Source organism: Panthera uncia (assembly GCF_023721935.1).
Source record: "Panthera uncia isolate 11264 chromosome D3 unlocalized genomic scaffold, Puncia_PCG_1.0 HiC_scaffold_8, whole genome shotgun sequence".
NCBI lineage: Eukaryota > Metazoa > Chordata > Mammalia > Carnivora > Felidae > Panthera > Panthera uncia.
The window spans coordinates 71,691,391-71,719,028 of NW_026057586.1; the positions used below are offsets into that span (position 1 = coordinate 71,691,391).

A 27,638-nucleotide genomic window follows, 5' to 3' on the forward strand; every position below is an offset into this window, starting at 1 on the left:
GGTCAAGTGGAGCGGCCACCAGGGGGCAGCAGAGATCACCTGGCAAAGGCCCCTGCACATGGGGAGGGTCTGGGCAACAGGGCCTATGCAGGGAGGGTTAGTCATGAGACTCGACTGAAAAGTGTAGGTTGTCTATGGCATCACCTTTGACTCTGGTGTAAAATACTGGTTCAGTGTCTCTCAGATTTGTCTCCTGTACAATGTGCTCCTGTCTCTAGCACAGATCCAGCAATTCCTGCCTCTCCAGCCCGGCCCATACCTGGTAAACTCGATCAAAACTTCCTCAAGCTGGGTCTGTCCCTGACACTGAGTACACCATGGGGATACTGAGGCATAGCATGGATAACCTGTCCCAGAAGTTCTCCATCAGGACACAATCCTACCGCACCTCAATGGTTCCCCCAAAACTCCACGTGCACTAGACAAGAGAGAAATTTTGGTCAGGTTCTGAAGTTCCCCAACACAGACCTGGGGTAGGACACTTCACTGACCTAAGTTCCTCCAATCATCTAAAGAGTAAACATTCTGTAATAAGTTCAGAAAATTCAGACAGACTCCAACTCTGAGCTCTGCTATGGCCACACCCAACCAGGAGCCTGGACAAAGAGAGGGATGCAGTTGTGGACCCCATTATGGGATCAGAGGGTGAAGCAGAATCCCCTGGGCTGAAAGTGGATCTGAAGGGCTGCCCCCCCCCATCTCTGTGTTCCTTGGGGCTGAGCCCATTTCTGAAGCCACAAGGCCCCTCAGCAGCAGCCCCTGAGCCCTGGCTGATTTGCATGAACAGCAGGTGTCTCCAGCAAGGGGATAAGTCAGGCCTGGGAGGAACCCTGCCCAGCCTCAGGACCTCAGGGAACAGAATCGAGGCACCTCCACCATGGCCTGGACCCCTCTCCTCCTCGGCCTCCTCGCTCACTGCACAGGTGCTGTGCCCAGGCTCGCACCCACCCCAGGCCCAGGGTTCTGGGACAAGCCTGGTCCTGACTCTGAGCTCAGCAGGGGAGTCTCAGTGGGGACAGGATGCTCAAGACCCTGCTGTGGGATGGGGGGCTGGTGGGGTGATATCCCCCCACCATGCTCACTGATCTGTGTGAGCCCTGAAGGGCTGTACCTGCCCAGGGAAAGGAGGGGGGTGGTTCTCATTGGTTCATAGGCTCCATCCACCAGGCGGGCCCATGGGCCCCAGGGACTAAGATGACAACAGAGTGGACACTGGGGCCTAGAGAATCACTGGAGCTTAAGCCAAGCAGGTGGGAGTGCTCAGGGGATGACACCCCAGGCTGGAAACCCACCTCTCACCTTCTCTCTTGCAGGCTCCGTGGCCTCCTATGAGCTGACTCAGCCCCCGTCAGTGTCAGTGAACCTGGGACAGACGGCCAGGATCACGTGTGGAGGAAACAACATTGGAAGTAAATATGCTTACTGGTACCAGCAGAAGTCAGGCCAGGCTCCTGTGCTGATTATCTATAAGGATAGTGAGCGGCCCTCAGGGATCCCTGACCGATTCTCAGGAACCAACTCGGGGAACACAGCCACCCTGACCATCAGCGGGGCCCAGGCCGAGGATGAGGCTGACTATTACTGTCAGTCATATGAGAGTAACTATGATCTTCACAGTGACACAGGCAGATGGGGAAGTGAGACACAAACCCCTTCTGTCTGTGTCACACTCTCTTCCAATCCCTGGAGGCCTGGGCACAAAGCAGAGCAGGTCTGGCTCAGGTCCCCAGATCTGAGGTCCTCAGACCTTCCCACCCAGTTCCCAAGGCTGACTCTGCACAGGGAGGATCAGGATTGCATTTACAGCTGACAACACTAGGCTCCCCTGCTTCTCGGGGCCTGGGTGTGCACTGTGGACAGAGGGCCTGGGTGGAGAAAAGACACAGGGAGACTTTCGTCCAGTGCTCATTATCTCTGCACTTCCATGTGGTGGCTGTGGGCTACTGCTCTCACAACTGACAAGGATTAGAGCCCCAAATTTCCCAGCTCACCTGAGGTCCTGAAGCCCTGGTGTCATGTGTAGAGCCACCTTCACCTGAGTGCAGTAGACACCGTGGGGTCACCCACACCCTGTCTTTTGGGTTCACACACTCACCCACTACTGACTGGAGCCTCTGACAGCTCACAGGGGTGCTCCTCACTGCCAAGGACTCTTGCTTCAGAAAACTGCCTTCTCAGAGAGGTTCAGTTAAATAATCTCCTGAGGCCTAGAGGCCAAGGCCCTGCCCCACTTTCACATGTCCTGAAAGGTCCCAGCTTTGGAGCTCCCTGCAGGAATGAGGCCTCATCTGATGTCTCACTCCGTGTGGGTCACTTCTCCTTCTCCTTCTGACCTCCCTCTTCCTTCCAGATCTCCTGCACATGCATTTCTCCATCTCAGAGTCAGCTTCCAGGAACCCAATCCAGGATGGCCAGCATCCCTGACAGGGTCCTCTCAGACCTGAAGAGGCCACTGTATACACACAGAGCTAGGGTTTCTCCCCCAGATCCCCAATGTGCATGTCCAGTCCCCACAAATGTGCTCAGCCTTTAAGAGGATACAAAATACATTTTTCTCTGCTGGGATATTTATTTTTGTTCCAGATGATTTGCTATCATATAACTTCAATATTGAGATATAAAGTTAACTATTGTTAACACATCTGATGTTAGATGATAATGGGATGAGACAGGAGAATAGAACAGAAACTTATGGTCAATATATATCCAAACACACCCTACAACATTAGGAAGAAACACATGTTACTTCTATGCTGCTCATTTCTGTGACTACCCTGTGCTCAGAGGGGTGTCTATAATTTCCTTCTACTCACCCCATATCCCCTTCCCACAGCAAATACCTGAGCTAGTCGCCATTGCTGCCCATTGGTAGGACTAGACCTTCATTCTGGAAAGTTAGTCCATTAGCAGACCTGCTGAATTGGGTTGTGGTGCATTTATGACTGTAATGCAGACCCAGGGAGTATTAGGGGATCTTCTGAATCCAGAGACACTCTTCTTGCCCCAATTGTGCACTAGAAATTCAGCTCCTCCATAATAGTCACCATGATTCACTCCAGGCAGTGCATCCCCCACTTTTCCTGATGATTCATCCCCAGGAGGAGCCTAAAGCAGACAAGGCACATTCTCTGCCACTAGAGCCGTGCAGCCCATATTCCCTGGGGTCTCAGCCCATCCACAGCACACACTCCATGTGGCTGGTGAAATAGTCTATTCTTTAATTTTTTCCACATCACTACAGGATCTAGAATCTGAATCAAGCCCACTTGACCAGAGCAGGACAGTTAAGCCCCATGTCCCAGGTGGCCAAATAGGAGATAAGCAGAGGAAGTGAGATTTTCCACAGTGGCCTAGACTTCAGCTTGTGAAGCTCAGTGAGCACACAGTCCCCTGATGGGGTGGGAGGGGAGCGTCTCCACAAGATGTAGCTGCAGGTGCAGCAGGTCGGGGTGGGGCCCAGGTATCTGCATGTGGAACAGCTCCCAGGTGAGCCTGCAGTGTTCTTAGTCCCAGGTCCACACACTGTGTGGCCTCACTCCTGCTCCCTGGCTGCTCCCGCACAGGTGGGAGGCCCACAGGGAGACACAATGTGAGACACAGGTGCCCTGCTCTCTCCCATCCAGGGTCCATGGGGTCAGGGCCCTGCACTCACCTGTGTCCACATTGTTCCCTCCCTTCCAGGCTGGGGCCAGTCGCTTCTGATCCAGCCTTCCTTTCTTCCTCCAAGCCCCTCTCCTCTCCTGTCTTACGAGCTCCATGCCTCCCCTGATCTGAGACTGCCTCCATCCCTGTCAGTGGCCCTGGGGAAGCCCAGGATCCTCAGCTCTGGGGATAAGCTCATGCGTGAACATGCATCTTGGTACCAGCAGAAGGCAAGCCTGGTCCCAAGCTGGTTATACATACAGATATGAGCAACCATCTGGGTCCAAATCTGAGGATGGAACTTAGGAACATAGCCTCCCTGAGCATGACCAGGACTGAGGGCCAAGACAAGACTGACCTTTGCTGAACTACCTAATGTGGCGGTGGGAATGCCTATCAGTGACTCAGGTGATAGGTAAAGATGGGCAGTGGGACACAAACCCTCCTGCCATGGCCTGGCCCTCATTCTCCCTACATCTCTGAGCAGCTGCTGGTCAGGCCTTAGGATCAGGTGACCTCCCTGGTCCTGGCCTGACCCTCCAGGGTGAGAGAATCCAGCAGGTTCTCCATCCTCTGGTCTGTTTATCCTAATGAACAGTGGTGAGGGGGGATGGCTATTCTGACTATTGGGACTGGAGTCAGGTTTATAGTATATAATAAAGATTTAGGATGTCATTGTACATTATACATCACACGGGCCTCAGATGTAATCACATGTCATTGAGGAGGGGAGACACCTGTCTCAGACAGCACAGTCCCGGGAATTCCTCTTCTCCTTAGTAACAGACATCCTGGATGGGCCCCACAAGGCTGTGTCTCCTCTGGTTCCTGGATAAGGTGTCCCACATCCTAAGGACTGACAGACACTTCATAAAGCAGGAAACAGGTCCCTGCTGCCCCAGGCCCTTCCCTCCTTAGGTTTAACAGGAACTGTGGAAAAAGTGCAGACGCTACATTGGATCCCACCTAGGGGTCTTCCTTCTGGCACAACTGTCCTCCCACTGCCCCAAATCCCATCTCCTGCACTAGCAGGTCTGACCCTTAGCTCAGGTCTGACCCACAGGTACTCACACGCACCCCCCATGCTGCCCTGTGTGGTGGCTTCATCTGCATTCAGGCCTTACCTGGCACTTGGAGGGGCGAGGTCTTTTCCAAGAATTGAATACATCTGTATCATAAATAATTTCTCTTCATGATTCTTTGACTTGTGATTTTTAGAGCAATTTCATAAGGTCAAAATGACAGGTGATGAATTAATTAAGAAGGAAACACAAGCTTCCCCCATGTCCACTTCTGCCTTGAATCAGGGCAATATCTCCATGGAGTGGGGAGACACAGAACTGAAAATCTTTTTCTCCTCACAAAAGCATGGCATGTATGATTGGAATATTTCATCTAAAGTTTAGTTATTGACCCAATGAATGAGAAAGATGATTTCTGGTTGAAATCATATTTCCAGGGATTTTTTCCAGTTGGGATCACAAAAGGTCCCTCTAAAGGATTATAATCTGGATATTCTCACCAAGCCTTTCTTATCAACATGACAATGAATGGACTGGCACCTCCCTAGCCCTCAGATCGTCCCATGACCAAGTACAGCAACATTCCCCATAGACACCTGCCAGAACTGAGAGGAAGAAGCTGTCTCCTTCAGAACCTGGAACATTCTGGCTGAGGTTGTCCTACATCCCCTCTCAGCCGAGTGGCCTTCCTCACATGGTGCAAGTGACTGTTGCAGGTGACTGTTGCTTCCTCACACCTGCCACCATCTTCTTGTCTCTCCCTCTCAGGGAATGGGGACCTGCAGTCATTTCCCTGCCTCCCTTCCCAGTCAGGTGCACCTCTAACACATGTTCCTGCTCAGCTCAGCCAATCTGTGGGGTATTGGGAAAGCAGTGACAGGTCACCCATGTGGGACCCCAGACAGGGGACCAGGACCAGAGGCACATGTAGCCCCCTAGTCTCCCTGTGGCTTTAGATTCTTTAGGGGGGTGAGGAGGGATAATAACCACTGCCCTGAGTGGCCTCAGCCCCCACTGGGAGGTCCCAGGCTAACCTGTTCCTATGTCAGCATCTTCCTCCTGGAGGCCTCTCAATGTGCCTACCAGCTGCCAAGAGAACCTGACTTACTACCTGGAAATGGCCTCTTACCATACCTGACCTCACCCTCTGTACCCAGAAATGTTCACCTCAGGAGAAACCCCACACTGGCCCTGAACTCAGGTAGAATCCCAGGTCCCTCTGGTTTGTCCTGTTCTTTCAGATCCTCTAACCAGGTCATTTGTCGTTTGCCTACAATGTCATCTTTCACTCTCAGGTATAAATTTCAGGGTATGTGTGTGACGGACCCTGCTCATGGAGACATTGCCTATTTCTCCAATACAGCTCAGGCACTTTGTCTCCCACCAACCCATGCCCTGGCCCACCCTCATGAGACTAATGTCCTGTCACTGTCCACAAACATCCGTCCTCCCTGTGATCACACGTTTCCTCCTTCCTCCAACCCTGTGCTGACAGCCCGTACCAGACACAGCTGCTCCTCCTTGCTGGAAGACCCTCCCACCTTCTCCCTCCACTAAACTCCCTCAGTGAAGGGAGAAGAGACTGAAAAATCCTCTTCTTCCCTTTCCCAGTGGCTGCAACATGGTGATTTTCTCAATAAACTAATTTCAACTAAATTAATAAATTCAGATGTTTATTACAAATTTTTCCCAAACTGAAAACAACTTAATAGTGACAAACATTCCCTTGAAGAGTAACTAAACTTTGAAGCCCCCTCTCATTCTCTTATATGGCAATATTGCTTTTTGCATCTAGTCTCTTCCTACTCCTAACTACAAAATGGGGATACCAAGGCACAGCACCTATGACCTGCCATAGAAGCTCCTGGTCAAGAGCAGATATGACACCACCATGATGCCATTGGAAAATCCATGTGCTCTTGATAGAGGAGGAATTTTTTTTTTTTTTAACTCTGTGGCCCACAAGCTATGACCCGGGGTAGGACCTGCACCTGTGTGAGCACCATAGTGTTTCCCATAGAGGGTGTTCAGAAAATAAAGGTAAACTCCACCTCTGAGTTCTCAATGGTCAGGCCAGCCCAGGACTGACACCAGATCACAAACTGGGGTGCAAATATCAGGCCCAGACTATGATACCAGAGGGTGAAGCAGAATCCCCTGAAATGAGGGTGGGTCTGCACAGGCCACCCCCTCCTCTCTGTGTCCCCTGGGGCTGAGCTCTTCTCTGAAACCACAAAGATCCTCAGTAGCAGCCCCTGAGGTGGCTGATGCATAACCTCCAGGTCTCCCCAGGAAGGGATAAGAGGCCAGGAGAGAATCCTGCCCGGCCTTGGGCCTCGGGAGCAGATTCGGGAGACCTCCACCATGTTCTAGACACCTTTCCTCCTCAGCCTCCTTGGCCACTGCACAGGTGCTGCACCCAGCTCACACCCACCCCAACTCAGGGCCATGGACAAGCATGGCCCAGACTCGGAGCTCAGCATGGGCTGCCTGTGGGGCAGGATGCTCATGACCCTGCTGCAGGATGAGGAGCTGCAGGGGTAAAATCCCCTCACTGTGCTCACTGGCTCCGTGTGAGCCCAGACAGACTGCCTCTATGCAGAGAAAGACTTGTTTTTCAATTTGTTCAAAAGCCACATCAACCGGCCAGGCCCATTGGATTCTGGGAACGAGATTGATGAGAGAGGGCAAACCTGGGGTTTGCAGAGAATCCCTGGAGCTCAGGCTAGGTAGGTGGGGGGCTCCTGGGGATTGGACCAGATCTGGAAGCCCACCTCTCCTTTTCTCTCTCACAGGCTCCATGGCCCCTACAAGCTGACTCAACCCCCTCGCTGTCAGTGACTATGAAAGAGACGGCCAGGATCACACGTGGGGGAAAACACATGGGAAGTACATATGTCCACTGGCACCAGCAGAAGCCAAGCTAGACACCCCTGGAAATTATCTATCATTATAGCAACCTGCCCTCAGGGATCCCTGACCAATTTTCAAGTTCCAACTCAAGGACCAGGCCATCCTGACCATAAGCGAGGCCCAGGCCCAGGGCAAAGCTCACTGCCACTCTGCCACCTACCATGGCAGTGGGAGCAGTTTTCAGTGACTCACAGTGACACAGACAGGTGAAGGGGGACCCAAACCTGCTCCCCCAGCCTGGCTCACACAGCTCGCCCTGGTCACACCCAGCGGGACAGAGCCTTCCACACAGAGACTGGCCCTGCCCTCACTCCCCCAGCGATGGAGCCAGTCCTCAGTCCTGTCTGGGCTCTGTCTTCTCCATGGCAACCTGAACAGGCATGCTGATGGGCAGGTGCCCGTTCCCAAAAGATCACCCGAAAACCACTTCATCCCGCGCACCAAGCCCGTTAGTGCTCAGGAGAAAACCCCCAGGCAGAGTCTCAGGAACGTCTCAGGCAGGTGAGGGGAGTGTGTGCAGGGTTTCAGGATGTGCACATGAGGGGCGTGAGACAGGTCTTTCAAGGAAGGAGCAGCCTGACGTGGGTCACTTCTGTGACATAACAGCATAGGACTGGTGGACCCTCTCAAGGGGGCAGTCATCAAACCAGTCTGATCAGTAAACTTTTATTTAATAAGCTGTCTGTTTACCCAAATGAGAATGTTTGCCCAGGGGAGCAAACTGTTTAGCTCCTAATGCATTTTCCAGTGCCCTGAGTGATTATTTACATCCTTACCCTTCTGGGCAAGGATTTCTAGATCTAATAGACACCCTGCCACAGGTGGTCTCAGTCCTCAGATCCAAACATGAGGGACAAAATGAAAACGAAGAAGTTCATTGAACTCCAGAGGGAAGACACAGACCTCTCCGTGGGCAGGGACGGGAGATGTAGTGTCTGAGGACCAGACATACGGGACCTCCTGCCCATGTGGGGGTCACCCCAAGAGCGTGGAGGGATAGGTTGCAGATGGAGGGAGCCCAGAGAACAGGTGCCCATGCTGGACCGAGCTCCAGGGAGATACGGAGCCTGGCCCGTCCCTGGTCCAGCACCTCCACCAACATGTTCAGACCTCTCCCTCCCTCTCTCAGGCAGCCCCTTCCCTCCCTCTGATCCTTCTGGCTCTCCCATTTCTCTGCCCACCCTACACCACAGCTCAACCCACGGTGAGGGGGACACTCCCTCGGCCCCATGCCCAGGCCCTGCAGAGGAGGCCAGACCAGGAACACTGTCAGAAACATCAGTATCCAACTGTGTAGGACATTCCTGCAGAACCTGGCCAGTCTCTGATTTTCATTTCTACCAATACCAACAGCCTCAGGGACCTTGATGGACTCTCCAACCTCCACGAGAAAGCCGATCATAGAGACATGGGCCAAAAGAAGAACCTTATGATAGACATTGAGCTGTCATAGCAGACCTTTTCTGGACTCAAGGACTTATTGCCCCCTAGGCAGAGCTGGATCTGTCTGCAATGATCCTGGGCAGAACAGAGAAGGGACAGAGGCTTGAATAAAGGTTGAACCAGTGATAATGTCACAGGGCAGAGCTGTAGCAACACCCTCCATGGAGGCCCTAAATTAGCGATCATCACCTGGAGAGTCGTTTGTGGCACTGATTGTAGGAACATGGGGTAGGGATGCTACTTTCGGTTTTTCTGGGTCCTGACTTCTGTCAAAACCTCCAGCGGCATCGTCAGAGGACCAATGAGGGCTGGTCTGCTTTCCGGCTGGGCAGGCTCTGCCCTTGAAGTATAAGAAGGTCTGGGAGAGCCCTGCCCTGCTGTGGGGTCTCAGGATGCAGAGCTCTGGGGCATCTCCTCCATGGCCTGGGCTCCTCTCCTGCTCCCCCTTATTACTCTCTGCACATGTGCTGCCCTAGGTCCTGCTTGCAGGCTCAGCCCCCACAGGACCCGAGTGGACCCGCCCCAAACCCTGAACTAGCCCAGGTACAGCTTCAGGTTGGGACCCCTGGGAGTGAGCCCTTCTTCCTCAAGCCCACCTCTCCCCTCCTTCTTGCAGGATCTATGACCTCCATGAGCTGACTGGACTGCTTTCAATTTTGATGTTTCTGGGAGAGCTGGCCACCATCACCTGCCAGAGAGACAAGTAGGATACTATGCTGTGCACTGGAACCCAAGATGCTCATTTGTGATAACACCAAAGGAACCCAACGACCCCTGACTGAGGCTTTGGCTCCAACTCAGGGATCATGGCCACCTTACTGTCAGCAGGGTCTGGACTGAGGGCAAGGCTACTACTCCTGTCATGTGTGGGATAACAACAGGAGATGGGGTCATGGACACACTCTGACTTGTTCCTCATGCATTAACCTGTGCCTTCAGGACCTGGTGAACTCTGATCTTCAATTTACCTCTTCTGCATGATGATGGAGAGCTGCTGTGAAAGCCCAGTCCCTGCATGGTTGGTTATATAACACCCAGTTTACATAGCTGACTCAGGTCATGGGGTTACTTCGTGGCTCATAGTCAGAATACAGCCTCTACTAAGATTCAGTAGCATTCAAAATAACAAGTAGTTGGTAGGCGGCCCATCTTTGTCAGTTCTAGGTACAGTGTCATTAACTAGCCAACACCAGTGATCGCTGTCAAACGAGTCTGATTATTAATTTGCTTCCATTTCATTACGGTTACCTCACCCACACTGTCATTGGTGATAAATGGAACTACATGGCTCCTGCCATACAAAGGATTCCATCAGGCACGATTTGGGGTCCCAAGTCAGAGTCTAGAACCTCCAGAAGACACACACACAATGGATATCTACATACACACACATAGTATACACATAAGTACACGTGTACACACATGTTCACCAGTATATTCATATGTAGGTACATACATAGATAATGTAAAGGATATGTCACAGGAGTTCCACAGGCTAAACATACACATGTGGCCCAGGAGTCAGAGAGGCTGAAGGAAGATGAGGGGAAGGTGGAGCCTTTGTGACACGGCCACTGCCATGTTTCAACCAGGTGACCCAGCAGATAAGCCCCGATGACTGTCCCCTACAAAACTGCTCCTGTTTCTTTTGTGTGCACAGGACTTCACACAGGAACTTCCCTCATGCTTCACCCCACCTGGAAACCACAGCAGGGACGATTTTGACAACACGTCACTCCTGTCCCCAAACTTTTAACTTATGAGAAAATGTCACCTTGGAACAGAGCTAGTTTTGAATCATAAACAACATATTTTCTCACTGGTCCTTCATCCTCAGACAAACCAGACTCTTCCCAGCAGGACACAGACTCTGCTCTTGTGAGCACACTTATTATTATGGGTCCCTTCCTCCCAGAATGAGAGCAGCCCTGAAGTCACCTCTCCAGAGATTGCTCCCCCAACTTCTCACCACACACCACCTGCCTGTCATTTCTGTCTGATCTCAATTAATGTTCTGCACATCATCTACAACTACAAATTCCTTCCACTATTACTTTTTAGCTGATTCTTTGTGTTAATTATCATACTAATTGGTAGAATTTTTTTTACTGCCAAGCAGACACATGACTATCAGAGGCAGAAATAGTCAGGAGACTATCTCTCTACCACAAAAAGTAAATCTGGAATCAGAGGGTGACCCTCCAAGTACTCACCAGTTCCATGATGCACCAAATCCTCTCTGTCTGTTCCACCATCCCTACTATGGAGCTTTGCTTTTATTTTTCTACTGTAGTCCTCAGGATGGCTGCAGCCGCTCCAGCTATCACATCCACGTAAAGAGGAAAGGCACTGTATATCCAGTCTACTTCTCTCATTCACAAGACGGCAAGTCCCCAGAAAGGATCCCAGCTGACTGACACAACCATGAGCCATTTCTGGCTTGCAAGGTCAATCCTGGTCAAGAGGGACCCCAGAATAGCAATAGTGTGGCTACTAAATGCATATGAAGATAAGATACAGGTAGAAGGGGCTGGAGACTCTGCTGTGCCACCAGAGCCACTGTGACCACTCTCCTGCTCCAACCACAAGAAGGAACCTCTGAGAAAGATCCATGTCTTGTTCACAATCATCTCCCAGGATGATTGTGTCAGACCAAAGTGGGTCTCAATAAATGTTTTCTGGGTGAGAGTTCTCCTGTCTCTGTCTTTGGAATGGCCCTATTTTGATGCATCAGCAGCCAGCACCAGTAAGGGGCTGTCGCTGGGTCCTGTGTCCCTACTATTAAGCCCAAGAACCACACCATGACCACCCGTGTCCCCAGAGATATGAGCACTGATACTTCAGATGGGCCTTACCTTGTCTTCCTCAGATGAGCCTGTTCTTATTTTCATGGATAATCTGATCTCCTCCTGCCTGGTCTTGAGGCTGACAGGGCATTGGAGAAAAGAGCAATTCCTCCTCTGGAGCCAGCAGTCAAGGGATCAGAGAATCAGGTTCTGAGCTGTGGGTTCTTCATCACCTGGACAAAGGAGTTCCCCGAGCCTCCCAGAGTCAGTGTGGAGTGGCCACCAGGGGACAGCAGAGATCACCTGGCAAAGCACCTGGAGATGGGGTGAGCCTGGCATCAGGGCTTCTATCACGCAGGAAGGGTTGGCCATCCAGATGTGAGACCTGAGGGAAAAGGTGTAGGTTTCTACAGGATCACCTTTGACGCTGATATAAAATTCTGCATCCATGTCTCTTAGAACTGTGTCGTGTAGATTTGCCTCTCTCTCTAACACAGGTCAGTACTTCCCGCCTCTCCACTCACCTCATTTCTGCTCAACTCAGTCACTGTCACACCTTGCCCAAGGACTGGATCTGTCCTCGACACTGAGTGCACCTTGTGGATACCGAGGCTATGACCTGTCCCAGAAGCTCCCCCCTTCCCCCCCACCCCATGGACAGACCCTTACAGCACCTCAATGATGCCTTAAAATTCCATGTGCACTTGCCAAGGGAAGAATTTTATTTAGGTTCTGGTGTTCCCCAACAGAGATATGGCTCAGCAACCCCACTGACTTAAACCTCCTATAGTGTCTGTAGAGTAAACATGTTATCATGGGTTCAGAAAATACAGACAAATTCCACTTCTGAGCTCAGCCAGGACAGGTCAGCCCAGGAGTGAGGTCAGGACACAGAGGAGAATGGAGTTGTGCACCGCAGACTATGCGATCAGAGGGTGAAGCAGAATCCCCGGACTGAGGGTAGGTCTGCAGGGCCGTCCCTCCCCTCTCTGGCCTCTCTCAAACCACAGAGTTCCCGGGGAGCAGCCCCCTCATCCCGGCTGATTTGCGTGTCCACCACGTCTCTCTAGCAAGGGGATAAAAGAGGCCTGGGGAAAGTCCTGCCAGCCTCGAGGCCTGCGACTTAAGGAACAGAATCATTTCACCTCCACCATGGCCTGGAGTCCTCTTTTCCTCGGCCTCCTCGTTCACTGCACAGGTGCTGTCCACAGGCTCACATTCACCGCAGCCCCAGAGATCTGGGGCAATCCAGGACCTGACTCTGAGCTAAGCAAGGGGCTGCCTGTTGCAGGAAAGATGATCATGACCTTGCTGCAGGATGAGGGGCTAGGGGTGGGGGAGAGTGACAGTCCCTCAAGTGTCCACTGGCTCTGTGACCCTGAGGCACTGCACCTGCCTGGAGAAATTTGATGATGTTCAAAGGCTCTATCCACCAGCCAGGCCCACGAGCATCAGGGGCTGAGATGATGGGACTTGGGAAACTGGAAACCCAGAGACTCCATGAGCTCAGGCCAGGCAGGTGGGGTTCTCCTGGGGATGAGACCCAGCACCGGAAAACCACCTTTCTTTTCTCTCTTGCAGATTCCATGGCCTCCTATGTGCTGACTCAGCAACGCCCTCAGTGTCCGTGACTCTGTCACAGACAGCCAGGATCACCTGTGGGGGAAACAACTTTGGAGGTAGAAGTGTTCAATGGTACCAGCAGAAGCCAGGCCAAGCCCCCATGCTGATTATCTATTATGATAGCAAATGGCCCTCAGGGATCCCTGACCAAATATCTGGCTCCAACTCCAGGAACACAGTCACCCTGACCATCAGTGAGGCCCAGGCTGAGGACAAGGGTGACTATTACTGTCAGGTGTGGGACACTGATAGTGCTCACAGGGACACAAACAGACGGGGAGTGAGACACAAACCCCTTCCCCACCTGTGTCACATGCTCCTGCAGCCCCAGGAGGCCTGTGCACAAAGCAATGAGTGGGTCTGGCCCAGGTCTCCAGATCTGAAGTCCCCACTCTACTCTCCAGGTAGCATGGAAGAAGGTAGACCAGCAGAGAATATGCACACAGTTATTATGAATATATTTCATTGGTTTCTGTGGGTGTGTATGTGACTCAACCAGTTAGAAGAACATATAGAAGCCATTTTTCAAAGACCAAAACTTTACAACTTCCCTAACAGAAACAACATGATCTGACATAGAAAACAACAACAACAACAACAACACTGGATGAGGTTAGCAACAGATTAGATGCTGAAAATGAGATCAGTGAACTTGACGTCATAGCAGTAGAAAGCATTCAAAATGAAATACAGAGGGAAAAAGCTACAAAAAGTAAATAAAATTTTAGCATGTGTAAAACAACTTCCCACAGCCTTAAGTTTGTGTGACTTGGAAATTGTGGGAAAGAAGTTAGAGACCAGCTGGTGCCTTGAAAACACATCTGAAGAATCATAGCAAAAATGGCTTCAAATTTGGTGAAATTCATACACTAATACATACAAGAAACTCAGCAAAGCTCAGGCATGGGAACACGAGAGACAGCACAGCACACATTGTGATGAAACTGCTACAAACCAGTGATGCAGACACTCTTACAGCCAGAGAGGAGACGTGTTCCCTACAGAGGAACCAGCTTCATGGTGGGAGCACATTTCTCATTACAGACATGTAAGCAAAAGAACAGGGGAGCAATGTCTCCACAATCCTAAGAAAATATCTGTCAACTTTGGCTTTTACTCATAGAAAATGTCATTGAAAAGGGAAGACAAACTAAACCTTTTCAGACTGCAAAGCCTCATAGAACTGATTACCCACACACCCTCAGCAAAGCAACAGTAAAGGACATCCCTTGGACAGAAGGAAAGGGTAGCAGAGGGAAAGTGAAACTATACAAGATGCATAAAGTATCAGATATCCTAAGTACAAGCATAAATATAAGAACTTTTTTATGGTTACTGCCTGTAGAAAATCCTCAAGTGTTTAAATAAAATAATAATGATAATAATATACTGTGATTTATATTAGATACAAAAATAAAATACATGAAAATGATAGCAGACATGATGGGGGAGATGAAACTGTGTTATGATGTCCTTATTGTGCATGTGAATGATGTCATGTCCCCGGGAGGTAATTTGACCAGTTAGCAGGTGAGGACCACAAACCAAAAAGAAACCATTAAAATCACACCATTGTAACAACAAAGAGTAAGAGCTAATAAGGTGCATTACTTAGGAATCTCCAGAGAACACACATCCTGTGGGACTCATGTCTCATTTATTGAGAGACAGAGGAGAGAGACTCACAATGAGAAGTGGCTCATGCAGTTGTGGGGCGGCAGGTCTAGTCGCTACAGGACAGGACAGAAGGCTGGAGATTCCAGTAAGAACCATGTCGCAGACTCTAATCCAAATTCAGTCTGAATGATCGAAATGCTAAGAGAAGACAGAGAGGAAGAATTAAAAATTCCAATCAAAGTAAGATGAAAACTATGATGTAAACAGCCAAGGGTAGAATATGATTTCATTCATGTGGAATTTAAGAAACAAAACAAAGAAACAAAGTGGGGGAAGACAAATGAAGAAACAGACTCTTAACTGTAGAGAACAACCACATGGTTACCGGAGGGGACCTGGGTCAGGGGATGGATGAAACAGGTGAAGGGGATTAAGGGTACACTTATCAGGATGAGCACTGAGTAATGTGTACAATTATTGAATCACTATATTGTACACCTAAGACTGATATAACACTGTATGTTAGCCTCATTAGAATTAAAAATTTTTTAAATAATAAAATAAAATAAAAATTTTTTAAATAATAAAATAAAAAATACAAAGGTTGAGATTAACACCAGACACAAGATAAAGAACACTTGAAGGAATCTGAAAACACAGCACAGACACTGCAAAATGGAAAACAGATTCTCTGTTTAAAGTGAACAGTTGGGGCACCCAGGTGGCTCAGTGAGTTAAGCATCTGACTTCGGCTCAGGTCATGATCTCACACTTTGTGAGTTTGAGTTCTGTGTCAGGCTCTGTGCTGACAGCTCAGAGCCTGGAGCCTGCTTTGGATTCTGTGTCTCCCTCTCTTTCTGCCCCTCCGCTGCTCAAACTTTGTCTCTCAACCTCTCAAAAATAAAAACAAACATTAAAAAAAAGGGAACAGAGAATCACCGAGCTTTAGAACGACCTTACAGCGATGTAATACGATGTGATTGTGTCCCCAAAGGGAAGAAGATGGGGTGCAGAGGATGGAAATATTTGTGATGAAATATTGGCCAAAAATCTTCTGAATATGATGAAAACCCAAACCCACAGATCTCAAAGCTCAACAAAATTCAACTACAGAAATAGTTAAATAAAATAAAACAAAAACAAACAAAAAACCCAACACCCATCAATATCAAATTGTTTATGGCAGGGAAAAGAGACAGGCTTAAAAGCTGCCAGAAGGAGAAGGCACACAGGTTTCAGGGAAAGACAGGGAGGGATTCTAGCAAATTTCTCAGTAGAAGTGCAAGCAAAAGATAGCATATTAACATCTTTAAAATACTGAAAATAGGAAAACAACTTAATTCTTTACCCAGGGAAATATCTTTTAAAAATTAAGGCTAAAAAAAAAATTTCCTACACACAAAAAGTGGCAGGATTGATCATCAGCCAGCCAGATATACAAGAAATAGTACTGGACACCCCTCAGGAAGAAAGGAGTGATTCCGGAAAGAATCTGATTCTACAAAATAAATTCAAAAATCACAAATGCTAACTACTGGGAAAAAATACTAAGAATTTTTTAGTATCTAAATCTCCTTTAAAGATAATTCACTATCTAACGCAAATCTAATACCTGTGTATGTTGGAATTTATAATACAGGTAAAAGTAACATTTGTGAATTACAGCAAAGATGCGGAGAAGAGAGAGAAGTTTGTACTAAGGATCTGACACTGTGTGACATGGGGGAATGAGTCAGGAAAATATGACAGTCATAGGTACAGCTAATAGCCAAAAAGAGAGAGAGAGATAAAATGGAATCATAAAATATGCTCCTTTAACTAAAAAAAGACAGAAATGGAAAAAGGAACATGGAGAATATGGACAAAGAAACACTATATACAATGATGCTATATGGAAATGATAATTACTAATCACATCCAGGAAATGGTCTAAAGACAATGAAAAGACAGATTGTGAAACTGAGTTTAACAGCAACACCCAACTCTATGCTGCAATTAAGAATCCTAATGTAAATAAAAATACATTAAAATCCAAGTGTAAGTTCAGAACAAATTCCCAATTCTGATCCACAATGTAGAACATGAAACATTCACAGGGAACAGACATTGCATCGGGGAAGGCAATTGAACACTCACAAATAGGTAGAATGAAAAAATTGATGTCGCATGTATTTAACACACACTCTCAGAAAAGAAATATTCACAGTACACATTTTCAGAAATTGATACAGAAATGCCCTTCACCTCTCCCTCCTTTCCCCTACATTTTAATAATTTTCAAATGCAGGGGCACCTGGGTGGCTCAGTCAGCTGAGTGTCCAACTTTGGCTCAGGTCATGATCTCATGGTTCGTGAGTTTGAGTCCCACGTCGGGCTCTGTGCTGACAGCTCAGAGCCTGGAGCCTGCTTCGGATTCTGTGTCTCCCTCTCTCTCTGCCCCTCCCCTACTCACGCTCTGTCTCTTCCTCCCTCTCAAAAATAAATAAACATTTTTAAAAAAGTAAAAAAAAAAAAGAATTTTCCAATGCAGAGTGACAAGAGCTCCTCTAGGAGAGCCAAGAGGTGAGCACAGCTCCACATAAACCAGATCCATGAAGCTCACCCAGATGCACAGAGATTTTCTCCACCGGCCTGAGAAGGAGCATTTTCATAGGGACCGCTGAGGGAATGAGGAAGGCTTGAGGTGACCAGGCTCAGCTTTGGGCTCAGGAGACAGAAATCTAGGGTCCCCGCTATGACCTGGACCCTCTCCTGCTCCCACTCCTCACTCTCTGCCCAGGTGCTGCTCACAGGTTCAGTCCCCACAGGACCCTGAGCATGACCCTGACCCTGAGCTCAGCCCAGGGGATGCTGTGGGGGCAGGATCACTGAGAATGTGCCACATAATCTTCTGATCCTGCAAGCCCTGTGGTCCACTATATACCTTAGCAGCCCCCAGCAGAGTGGCCATGAGACCCCTGTCACTACCACATGCTCAGGAGAGAGAGGACCAAGCAATAATGAAGAATAAACCCAGCAGCACCAGGCCACGTCCCTGCACAGACAAAGCCACCATCCCTGCAGATTCTCCAGTTCTAACCTGGGACACACTCGCCCTGAACCTCACCACAGGCAGGCTGAGGGGGCTCGTTTATAGGCCAGGTCAGGATGGGGACGGAAGGGAGTCCAGGGACACAAGCCCTGCTGCCTACCTTGATCTCACCCTCCCTCCCAACCCCTCTGGTCAACCTCTGACCCAAATGGCCCAGGGTCTCAATCCAGGACACCTGGGCTCCCCTTCTGGCCTCACCTCACTTTTATCTGTGTTTCTGGGAACCTAGTCTCTCTGGGCTTCGGCTTTACGTGCTGTGAAATGAGGATGCCTATACTGATGTTAGAAATGATTTTGTTTCGAGTTACGGGATACAAAGAATTTTAACAGCTTTATTCATTAAACAGAGGCTCTGTGGGGTCTCTGTGAGTAAGAGCTGGTCTGGGAGTCTCTTGTCCATTCTCTTCAGAAATCCATGGAAAGGACTCAGCAAAGTGTGATGTGTATGGTGTGAAATTGAAGAACCAGGTCTGAATTAGCAGATTCCCAATGTCCTCCCAACTGCCAACTGGGCTGATGTAGAAATCCTCCCACACCAAATTCTAAGAGATGTGGGTTGGGATAAAAATGACAGCAGTAGAAATAATAATACTAATAAAGATTTAGGTGCACAAAGGGAACTTTACGCCAGAAGTATCCCGTTCCCACTGACGAAAATCTGCACTAATTGGGTTGGGGAAGCATCAGTCTTGGAACTTAACACAGGAATCTCGTGGCCATGGGACATCACATAGGTTTATCTGGACACCGACCCTTTTCAAATGCACTACACTGTACCCTGCACTCTACATTTTGTAAGAAGACAGTGGGCTAGTCCAGGGCATTTCAACCCTGGGACCAGTACAGGAACTGCACCTGTCCTGCCTCCTGCACCGTGTATGTGACTTGTGTGTGCTGGGCTGGGGAGAGCAGGGGGGCAGCTGCCTGGGGGAGGCTGGGCTCCCTGGTCCACACCCTTTCTCAGGTGACAGGTGCTGTGGGGTGACCTGACCTGCAGGAGGGAAGCTCCCGGTCTGGGTCTTCCTCCACCAGCAGGGGGCAGCAGAACTGCATCAGGAGCAGCAGGACAGAGGCTGGGGCTGCCCAGGTGGAGCCTCACAGGGACACCAGGCCTGGGGGGCAGCAGGTGTTCAGGGTTCAGTCTTCACAAGATATCCAGACAATGTGACCTGTCTCCACAAGATGCAGGGGCCTTGTTCTGAGGCTGACACACACTGTGACACCCAGGACACTGATGAAATTGCTGACACCGTGAATTCCTCACCTGGGAAATGCAGGTCGCCACCCCATCCACCAGTGTCCTGAGGGAGCTGACTCATCTGTGACAGGCATGTGGAGAACACCCTGACCACTCACCCTCTGCCTCTCCTTCCCTACCACCACTCAGACCCAGGGCTGCAGCGTCCGGGCTCAGGAGTGTCTCAGGAGGCTGGAGGCCAGGCACTCGGAGTCCCTGGTCCCGGGCAGGAGCATCCACAGTGTCCCTGTGAGGCCGTCTCCAGAATGAAATGGATTCTCACTACCTGATGCCACAGCTCTGGTCCCAGGGCTGTCCTTGGTTCAGTGACAGGGTCCAGCTCCCTGCAGGGACCCTGGCTCTGGCTCCAAAGCTCACCCATGTGGGAAGACATAACCCTGGGGACCCTAACAAGACTTGGAGCTTGATGGTGGTTTTTTAAGTCAGGGATGGCTTCTCACAAAATCTGTACCATTTCATCTAACACTGATGAAACACAAAAGAAAAAAGTGCCTAGACAATGCCAATTGCTCCTCTGCTGTAGGATGGGGGTGTCAGAGAGATGAAGGTACCACGTGACAATAGACTGGAAGGAGTGATGAATCTCCAACAGCGGTGGTTGTTAAACAAGTGGACCCTCACAGATAAAATGATGAACAAACATTCTAATGATAACGGTCCACATTCTAAGACATGCCAAGTGCCTCTGGGGGGTGCAGTGGAAACATGATGCAGGAGGAGGAGAAACTGAGGCCACAGGACCACCTTGCCCTGAGTCAGGTGTTGTCTGTATCCCTCAGAGTGCCCATCCCAGCCCCACAGCCAGGCTCCCGAAAGACCACAGAGGGAGGCAAGCCCAGACTCCAAGCAGGATGATTTCAGAACATTGTCATGTGGTCTGATTCCATGAATGTGACTGTGATTCCACACCTTGAAGGCCAAGGCTGGTGGTCTGACCTGAGAGCTGTTTGGAGGAAGCTGGGGCTCCCCCCTTCAGTCACATGTTCTGACCTCACAAGTGGCTTATCAGTTAGGAGCCCTAGAAATGGAGGAGATTTGCATAAGTACTAACAATCACAGTCCCAAGGACCTGGAAGGCAATAAGAGAGGCTGGGTGGAGCCCAGCAGTGTTGTGGGTCTCAGGAGGCAGAGCTCTGGGCATCTCCACCATGGCCTGGACCCCTCTCCTGCTCCCCCTCCTTACTCTTTGCACAGGTGCTGTCCCCAGGACCCTGCACATGCCCAGCCCCCACAGGACCTGAGCTGTACCTGAACCGAACCCTGAGCTCAGACTGGCACAGTCTCAGTATTGAGTCCCTGGAATAATCCCCTGAACCCCATGCCAACCCCTCCTCTTTTGTCTTTTCAGGATTCGTGGCCTCCAGTGAGGTGACTCAGCCACCCTCAGTGTCAGTGGCCCTGGGACAGACGGCTAGAATCACCGGCTCTGGAGATATGATGGAGAAAAAATATACCAATTGGCACCAGCAGAAGCCAGGTCAAGCCCCCATACAGATCATTTTTTTTTAATTTTTTTTTAACGTTTATTTATTTTTGAGACAGAGAGAGACAGAGCATGAATGGGGGAGGGTCAGAGAGAGAGGGAGACACAGAATCCGAAACAGGCTCCAGGCTCTGAGCAGTCAGCACAGAGCCTGACGCGGGGCTTGAACTCACGGACCGCGAGATCACGACCTGAGCCGAAGTCGGATGCTTAACCGACTGAGCCACCCAGGCGCCCCCATACAGATCATTTATAAGGATAGTGAGCGGCCCTCGGGGATCCCTGACCGATTCTCTAGCTCCAGTTCAGGGAAAACAGTCACCCTGACCATCAGCGGGGCCCAGGCCGAAGACGAGGCTGACTATTACTGTCAGTCTTATGACATCAGTAGTGATGCTCACAGTGACACAGGCAGATGGGGAAGTGAGACACAAACCCTTCCCCATCTGTGTCATACTCTCCTCCTGCCCCAAGAATACTGTGCATAAAGCTATCGGTAGGCCTGGCCCAGGTCCCCCGATCTGAGGTCTGGAGTCTGTCCCCTTACTCTTCACCCTCCAGACAGACTCTGCACGGTGTGGATCAGCAGGGGATTCGTAAACAGTCATTAGAACTAGATTTCCTCCATTACTGTGGGTGAAGGGTTGAATGAATTGTGAGGAGCAGATATGGATGGCATTTTTCAAGACAAAACCTTTTGAGAACTCCCTAATGAAACGCTCTGATATTTAAAAATACACTGGATAAATTGACAGCAGATAGGATGCTGCAGAAGAGGAGAAGAGTGAATCTGATGTCAAGCAATTTAAATAACTACTTAAAATGAAACAGAGCCAAACACTTAAAAATATGAATATAAGTCAGGTACCTGTAGGACAACTTCACGCCACCCAGAGGGTGTGCAGTGTAGGAGCAGAGGGAGAGCAGGGAAGGAACCGAGACTGAATAACAAACTAGTTAAGAAGTAATCTGCAAAAGGCTTCAAATTTGGTGAACCACATGAACTAATGTATTCAAGAGGCTCAACAATGCTGAGGCACAGGGATCATGAGAGACAGCACAACACACATTGTAATGAAATTGCCACAAACCAATGATGCAGACCTTCTCACAGCCAGAGAGGACCGATGTGTTCCCTATAGAGGAACCAACTTCATGGTGGGGGCACATTTCTCATTACAGCCATGTAAGGAAAAGAACAGGCAGCAATGTCTTCACAATCCTCATAGAAAATACTATCAGCTTTGATCTTTACTCAGTGAAAACGTCATTGAAAACTGAAGAGCACCTAAAACATTTTCAGACTGCAAACCTCACAGGACCGGTCACCTGCAGCCCCTCAGCACAAGCAATAGGAAAGGATTCCCCCTTGGACAGCAGGAAAGGATGACAAAAGGAAATGGGCAGCTACACAAAAATATAAAAAAACATCAGGAATTATTACTACATGATAAATGTAACTAATAATAATGTTATTAGTTAATGTCTATAAAAGATAAGTGCTTAAAGAAAATAACAGCAATATGTTTGATTTGTAATGGCTGTACAAATAAAACATTTGACAGTGAGAAGCAAAACTGATAGGGGAGAGGAGACCATGTTATGACGTCCTTATCATGTACGTGAGTGATGTCATGTCAATGGGATGTACTTTGATAAGACAGGAGGTGAGGACTGTGAACCCTAAAGAGACCTCTAAAATAAAACCAGTTTAATAAACAAAGAGTTATAGCTAATAAGGTGCATTACTTAGTATTGTCTGGAGAATATAGATCCAATAAAGAATGTGTATCATGTGCATGTCTGTGTATATTTATCTGTGATGCACAGAGACAGTGGGAGAGAGAGACAATGACATTGAGAAATGGTTCATGCAATCATAGAGTGGCAGGTCTGGAAGCTGCAGGAAGGACAGAAGGCTGGAGGTTGAAGTCAGGATGATGTTGTAGACTTTCATCCAAATTTAGTCTGAACGATAGAAATGCTAAGAGGAGACAGAAAAGAAAACTGAAGGATCCAAATCAAACTTCTAGAGATGAAAACGACAACATCTCAGGCTGCAAACACAAGGGTTGAGATTAGCAGGTGACATGAGGAGGAGACATGTGAGGGAAACTGAGAACACAGCACAGACTCTGCAGAGTAAAAGGCACAAAAAGACTTTAAAGTGAGCAGAGCAGCACTGAGTGTAGGAAACTTCAGCCATGGATACACAAGTGATTGTGTTCCCAGGGAGTGAAGGTGTGGAGGTAAACAAGAATATTTGATGAGTTATTGCCACAAATGCTCTAAATTTCATGAAAACTCAAAACCAACAGACTCCAAATTCTTTTTTAACGTTTATTTATTTTTGAGACAGAGAGAGACAGAGCATGAACAGGGGAGGGTCAGAGAGAGGGAGACACAGAATCTGAAACAGGCTCCAGGCTCTGAGCTGTCAGCACAGAGCCCGATGCGGGGCTCGAACTCACGGACCATGAGATCATGACCTGAGCCGAAGTCGGACGCTTAACCGACCGAGCCACCCAGGCGCCCCCAGACTCCAAATTCTTGAGAACCCCAAGCACAAGAAATAGAGGAAAAAAACTACACAAAACCCCCATGAATACCACATTAAGGCAGAGAAAAAGAGACAGTTTAAAGCCAGTGGAGAGGAAACTCAGTTGGTTCAGGGGAACAATGACAAGGATTCTGATAGATTCCTCATTAGCAGAAATGCACATGAGAGGGCAGCAATTAACATCTTTAAAATACTGAATAAACAAGGGTTGCCTGGGTGGTTCAGTCAGTTAAATGTCTGACTATTTAGTTTTCCCTGGTTATGATCTTACAGTTCGTGAGATCGAGCCCTGAGTTGAGCTCTGTGCTGACAGCACGGAGCCTGCTTGGGATTCTCTGTCTGTCAGTCTGTCTGTCTCTCTCTCATTGTCTCTCTCTCTTTCTCAAAGAAATAAGCATTAAAAAAAATTAATTACTAAAAAAAAAAGGTATAAACAAAAAAAATCCTTTTTTAAAAATTATTTTATTTCCAGGATAGTTAACACACAGTGTTATGTTAGGTTCAGGTGTACAATATAATGATTCAATAATTCTATACATTACTCAATGCTCATCATGATAAATGTGTCATTTTTTAAAATTTACATGCAAGTTAGTTAGCATATAGTGCTATAATGATTTCAGAAGTAGATTCCAGTGATTCATCCCCAATGTATAATACCCAGTGCTCATCCCAAAAGTGTCCTCCCTAATGCCCCCTACCCATTTAGCCCATCCTCCCCACAACCTCTCCATTAACTTTCAGTTTGTTCTCTGTATTTAAGAGTCTCTTGTGTTTTGTCCCCCTCCCTGTTTTTACATTATTTTTGCTTCCCTTCCATTATGCTCATTTTTTAAATCTTAAATTCCTCATATGAGTGAAGTTTTATGATATTTGTCTATCTCCAACTGGCTAGTTTTACTTAGCATAATACATTCTAGTTCTAGCCATGTAGTTGCAAATGGTGAGATTTCATTCTTTATCATTGCTAAGTAATACTCCATTGTATATAACACATCTTCTTTATTCATTCATTCGTTGATGGACATTTGGGCTCTTCCCATACTTTGGCTATTGTCAGTAGTGCTGCTATCAATATTGGGGTGCATGTGCCCCTTTGAAACAGCATACCTGTATCCCTTGGATAAATACCTAGTAGTGCAGTTGCTGGGTCATGGGGTAGTTCTATTTTTAGTTTTTTGAGGAACCTCCATACTGTTTTCCAGAATGACTGAACCAGTTTGCATTCCCACCAGCAGTAAAAGATCCTCTTTCTCTGCATCCTCGCCAACATCTGTTGTTGCCTGTGTTGTTAATGTTAGCCATTCTGACAGGTGTGAGGTGGTATCTCATTGTGGTTTTAACTTCTATTTCCCCGATGATGAGTGATGTTGAGCATTTTTTCATGTGTCGGCTGGCCATCTGGATGTCTTCTTTGAAGAAGTGTCTATTCATGTCTTTTGCCCATTTCTTCATTGGATTATTTGGTTTTTTGGGTGTTGAGTTTGATAAGTTCTCTATAGATTTTGGATACTAACCCTTTATCTGATATGTCATTTGCAAATATCTTCTCCTGTTCTGTCAGTTGCCTTTTAGTTTTACTGATTATTTCCTTACCTGTGCAAGAAGCCTTTTATCTTGGTAAGGTCCCAATAGTTCATTTTTGCTTTTGTTTCCCTTGCCTCTGAAGACATGTTGAGTAAGAAGTTGCTGCAGCCAAGGTCAAAGAGATTTTGCCTGCTTTCTCCTCAAGGATTTCAATGGCTTCCTGTCTTACATTGAAGTCTTTCATCCATTTTGAGTTTATTTTTGTGGATGGTGTAAGAAATAGGTCCAGGTTCATTCTTCTGCATGCCGCTGTCCAGTTTTCCCAGCACCATTTGCTGAAGAGACTGTCTTTATTCCATTGGATATTCATTCCAGTTTTGTCAAAGATTAGTTGGCCATACACTTGTGGGTCCATTTCTGGATTTTCTATTCTGTTCCATTGATCTGAGTGTCTGTTTTTGTGACAGTACCATACTGTCTTGATGATTACACCCTTGTAATACATCTTAAAGTCTGGGATAGTAATGCCTCCAGCTTTGGTTTTCTTTTTTGGGACTGTTTTGACTATTTGGGGTGTTTTATGGTTCCATAAAGATTTTAGGATTGTTTGTTCTAGCTCTGCGAAGAATGCTGCTGTTATTTTGATTGGGATCGTATTGAATGTGTATATTGCTTTGGGTAGTATTGACATTTTAACAATATTTGTTCTTCCAATCCATGAACATGGGATATTTTTCCATTTTTTTGTGTGTCTTCTTCAATTTCTGTCATAAGCTTTTTTTCGTTTTTGGTGTATAAATTTTTCACTTCTTTGGTTAGATTTATTCCTAGGTTTATGGTTTTTGGTGCAATTGTAAATGGGTTCGATTCTTTCATTTCTCTTTCTGTTGCTTTATTATAGGTATATAGGAATGCAACTTATTTCTGTGGATTGATTTTATACCCTATGACTTTGTTGAATTCATGGATCAGTTCTAGCAATTTTTTGGTGGGATCTTTTGGATTTTCCATATAGAGCATCATGTCATCTGCAAGGAGTGAAAGTTTGACTTCCTCCTTGCTGATTTGGATGCCTTTATTTCTTTGTGTTGTCTGACTGCTGAGATTAAGACTTCCAATACTACGTTGAAGAACAGTGGTGAGAGTGGACATCCCTACGGTGTTCCTGACCTTGGGGGGAAAGCTCTCAGTTTTTTCCCATTGAGGATGATATTAGCAGTGAGTCTTTCATATATGATGTTTATGATCTTGAGGTACACTCCTTCTATCCCTACATTCTTGAGGGTTTTTATCAAGAAAGGATGCTGTACTTTGTCAAATGCTTTCTCTGCATCTATTGAGAGGATCATGTGGTTCTTGTCCTTTCTTTTATTGATGTGATGTATCACATTGATTGTTTTGCAAATATTGAACCATCCCTGCATTCCAGCTATAAATCCAACTTAATCATGGTGAATAATTCTTTTAATGTATTGTTGGATCCAATTGGCTAATGTCTTGTTGAGGATTTTTGCATCCATGTTCATTAGGAAAATTGGTCTGTAGTTCTCCTTTTTAGTGGGGGTCTTTGGTTTTGGAATCAAGGTAATTCTGGCTTCACAGAATGAGTTTGGAACTTTTATTTCCATTTCTATTTTTTGGAACAGCTTCAAAAGTATAGGTGTTAACTCTTCTTTAAATGTTTGGTAGAATTCCCCTGGAAAGCCATCCGGCCCTGGACTCTTATTTTTTTGGAGACTTTTGATTACTAATTTGATTTCTTTACTGGTTATGGATCTGTTCAAATTTTCTATTTCTTCTTGTTTCAGTTTTGGTAGTTTATATGTTTCTAGGAATCTGTACATTTCTTCCAGATTGTTCTTTTTTCTGGCATAAAATTTCTCATAATATTCTCTTACTATTGTTTGTATTTCTGCTGTGTCAGTTGTGATCTCTCCTCTTTCATTCTTGATTTTATTTATTTGGGTCCTTTCCGTTTTCTTTTTGATCAAACTGGCTAGTGGTATATCAATTTTGTTAATTTTTTCAAAGAACCAGCTCCTGGTTTCATTGATCTGTTCTACTGTTTTGTTTGCTTGGTTGTTTGTTTGTTTCTTTCGATAGCATTGATTTCTACTCTAATCTTTATTATTCTCCATCTTCTGCTGGTTTGGGGTTTTATTTGCTGTTCTTTTTCCAGTTCTTTAAGGTGTAAGATTAGGTTATGTATTTGAGATCTTTCTTTCTTCTTTAGGAAGGCCTGGATTGCTATATACTTCTCTCTTATGACTGCCTTTGCTGTGTCCCAGAGGTTTTGGGCTGTGATGTTCTCATTTTCATTGGCTTCTATGTACTTTTTAATCTCCTTTTTAACTTCTTGGTTAGCCCATACATTCTTTAGTAGGATGTTCTTTAGTCTCCAAGTATTTGTTATCGTTCCACATTTTTTCTTGTGGTTGATTTTGGTTTTATAGCGTTGTAGTCTGAAAATCTGCATGTTATGATCTCGATCTTTTTGTACTTGTTGAGGGGTGATTTGTGTCCCAGTATGTGATCTATTCTGGAGAATGTTCCACATGCACTAGAGAAGAATTTGTATCCTGCTGCTTTAGAATGAAATGTTCTGAATGTATCTGTTAAGTCCATCTGGTCCACTGTGTCATTCAAAACCACTGTTTCCTTGTGGATTTTCTG

The 27,638-nt window shown here is 47.2% G+C and overlaps 1 protein-coding gene across 7 annotated transcripts in view; it reads left to right on the plus strand.

Moving 5' to 3' along the window:
• LOC125914000 (immunoglobulin lambda-1 light chain-like) overlaps positions 1-27,638 on the plus strand; it is a 243,178-nt gene that overhangs the window by 66,858 nt on the left and 148,682 nt on the right. For 2 of the 7 annotated variants that reach the window (XM_049619103.1, XM_049619102.1), the window contains exon 1: positions 863-923. The exons of 3 other annotated variants lie outside the window; for them this stretch is intronic. In XM_049619103.1, the coding sequence (XP_049475060.1) occupies positions 878-923 (46 nt within the window). In that variant the 5' untranslated portion in view covers positions 863-877. Of the gene's footprint in view, positions 1-830; positions 924-1,313; positions 1,571-27,638 lie in introns of those variants that run through there. 2 more of the 7 variants (XM_049619097.1, XM_049619099.1) reach the window with 2 other exon arrangements.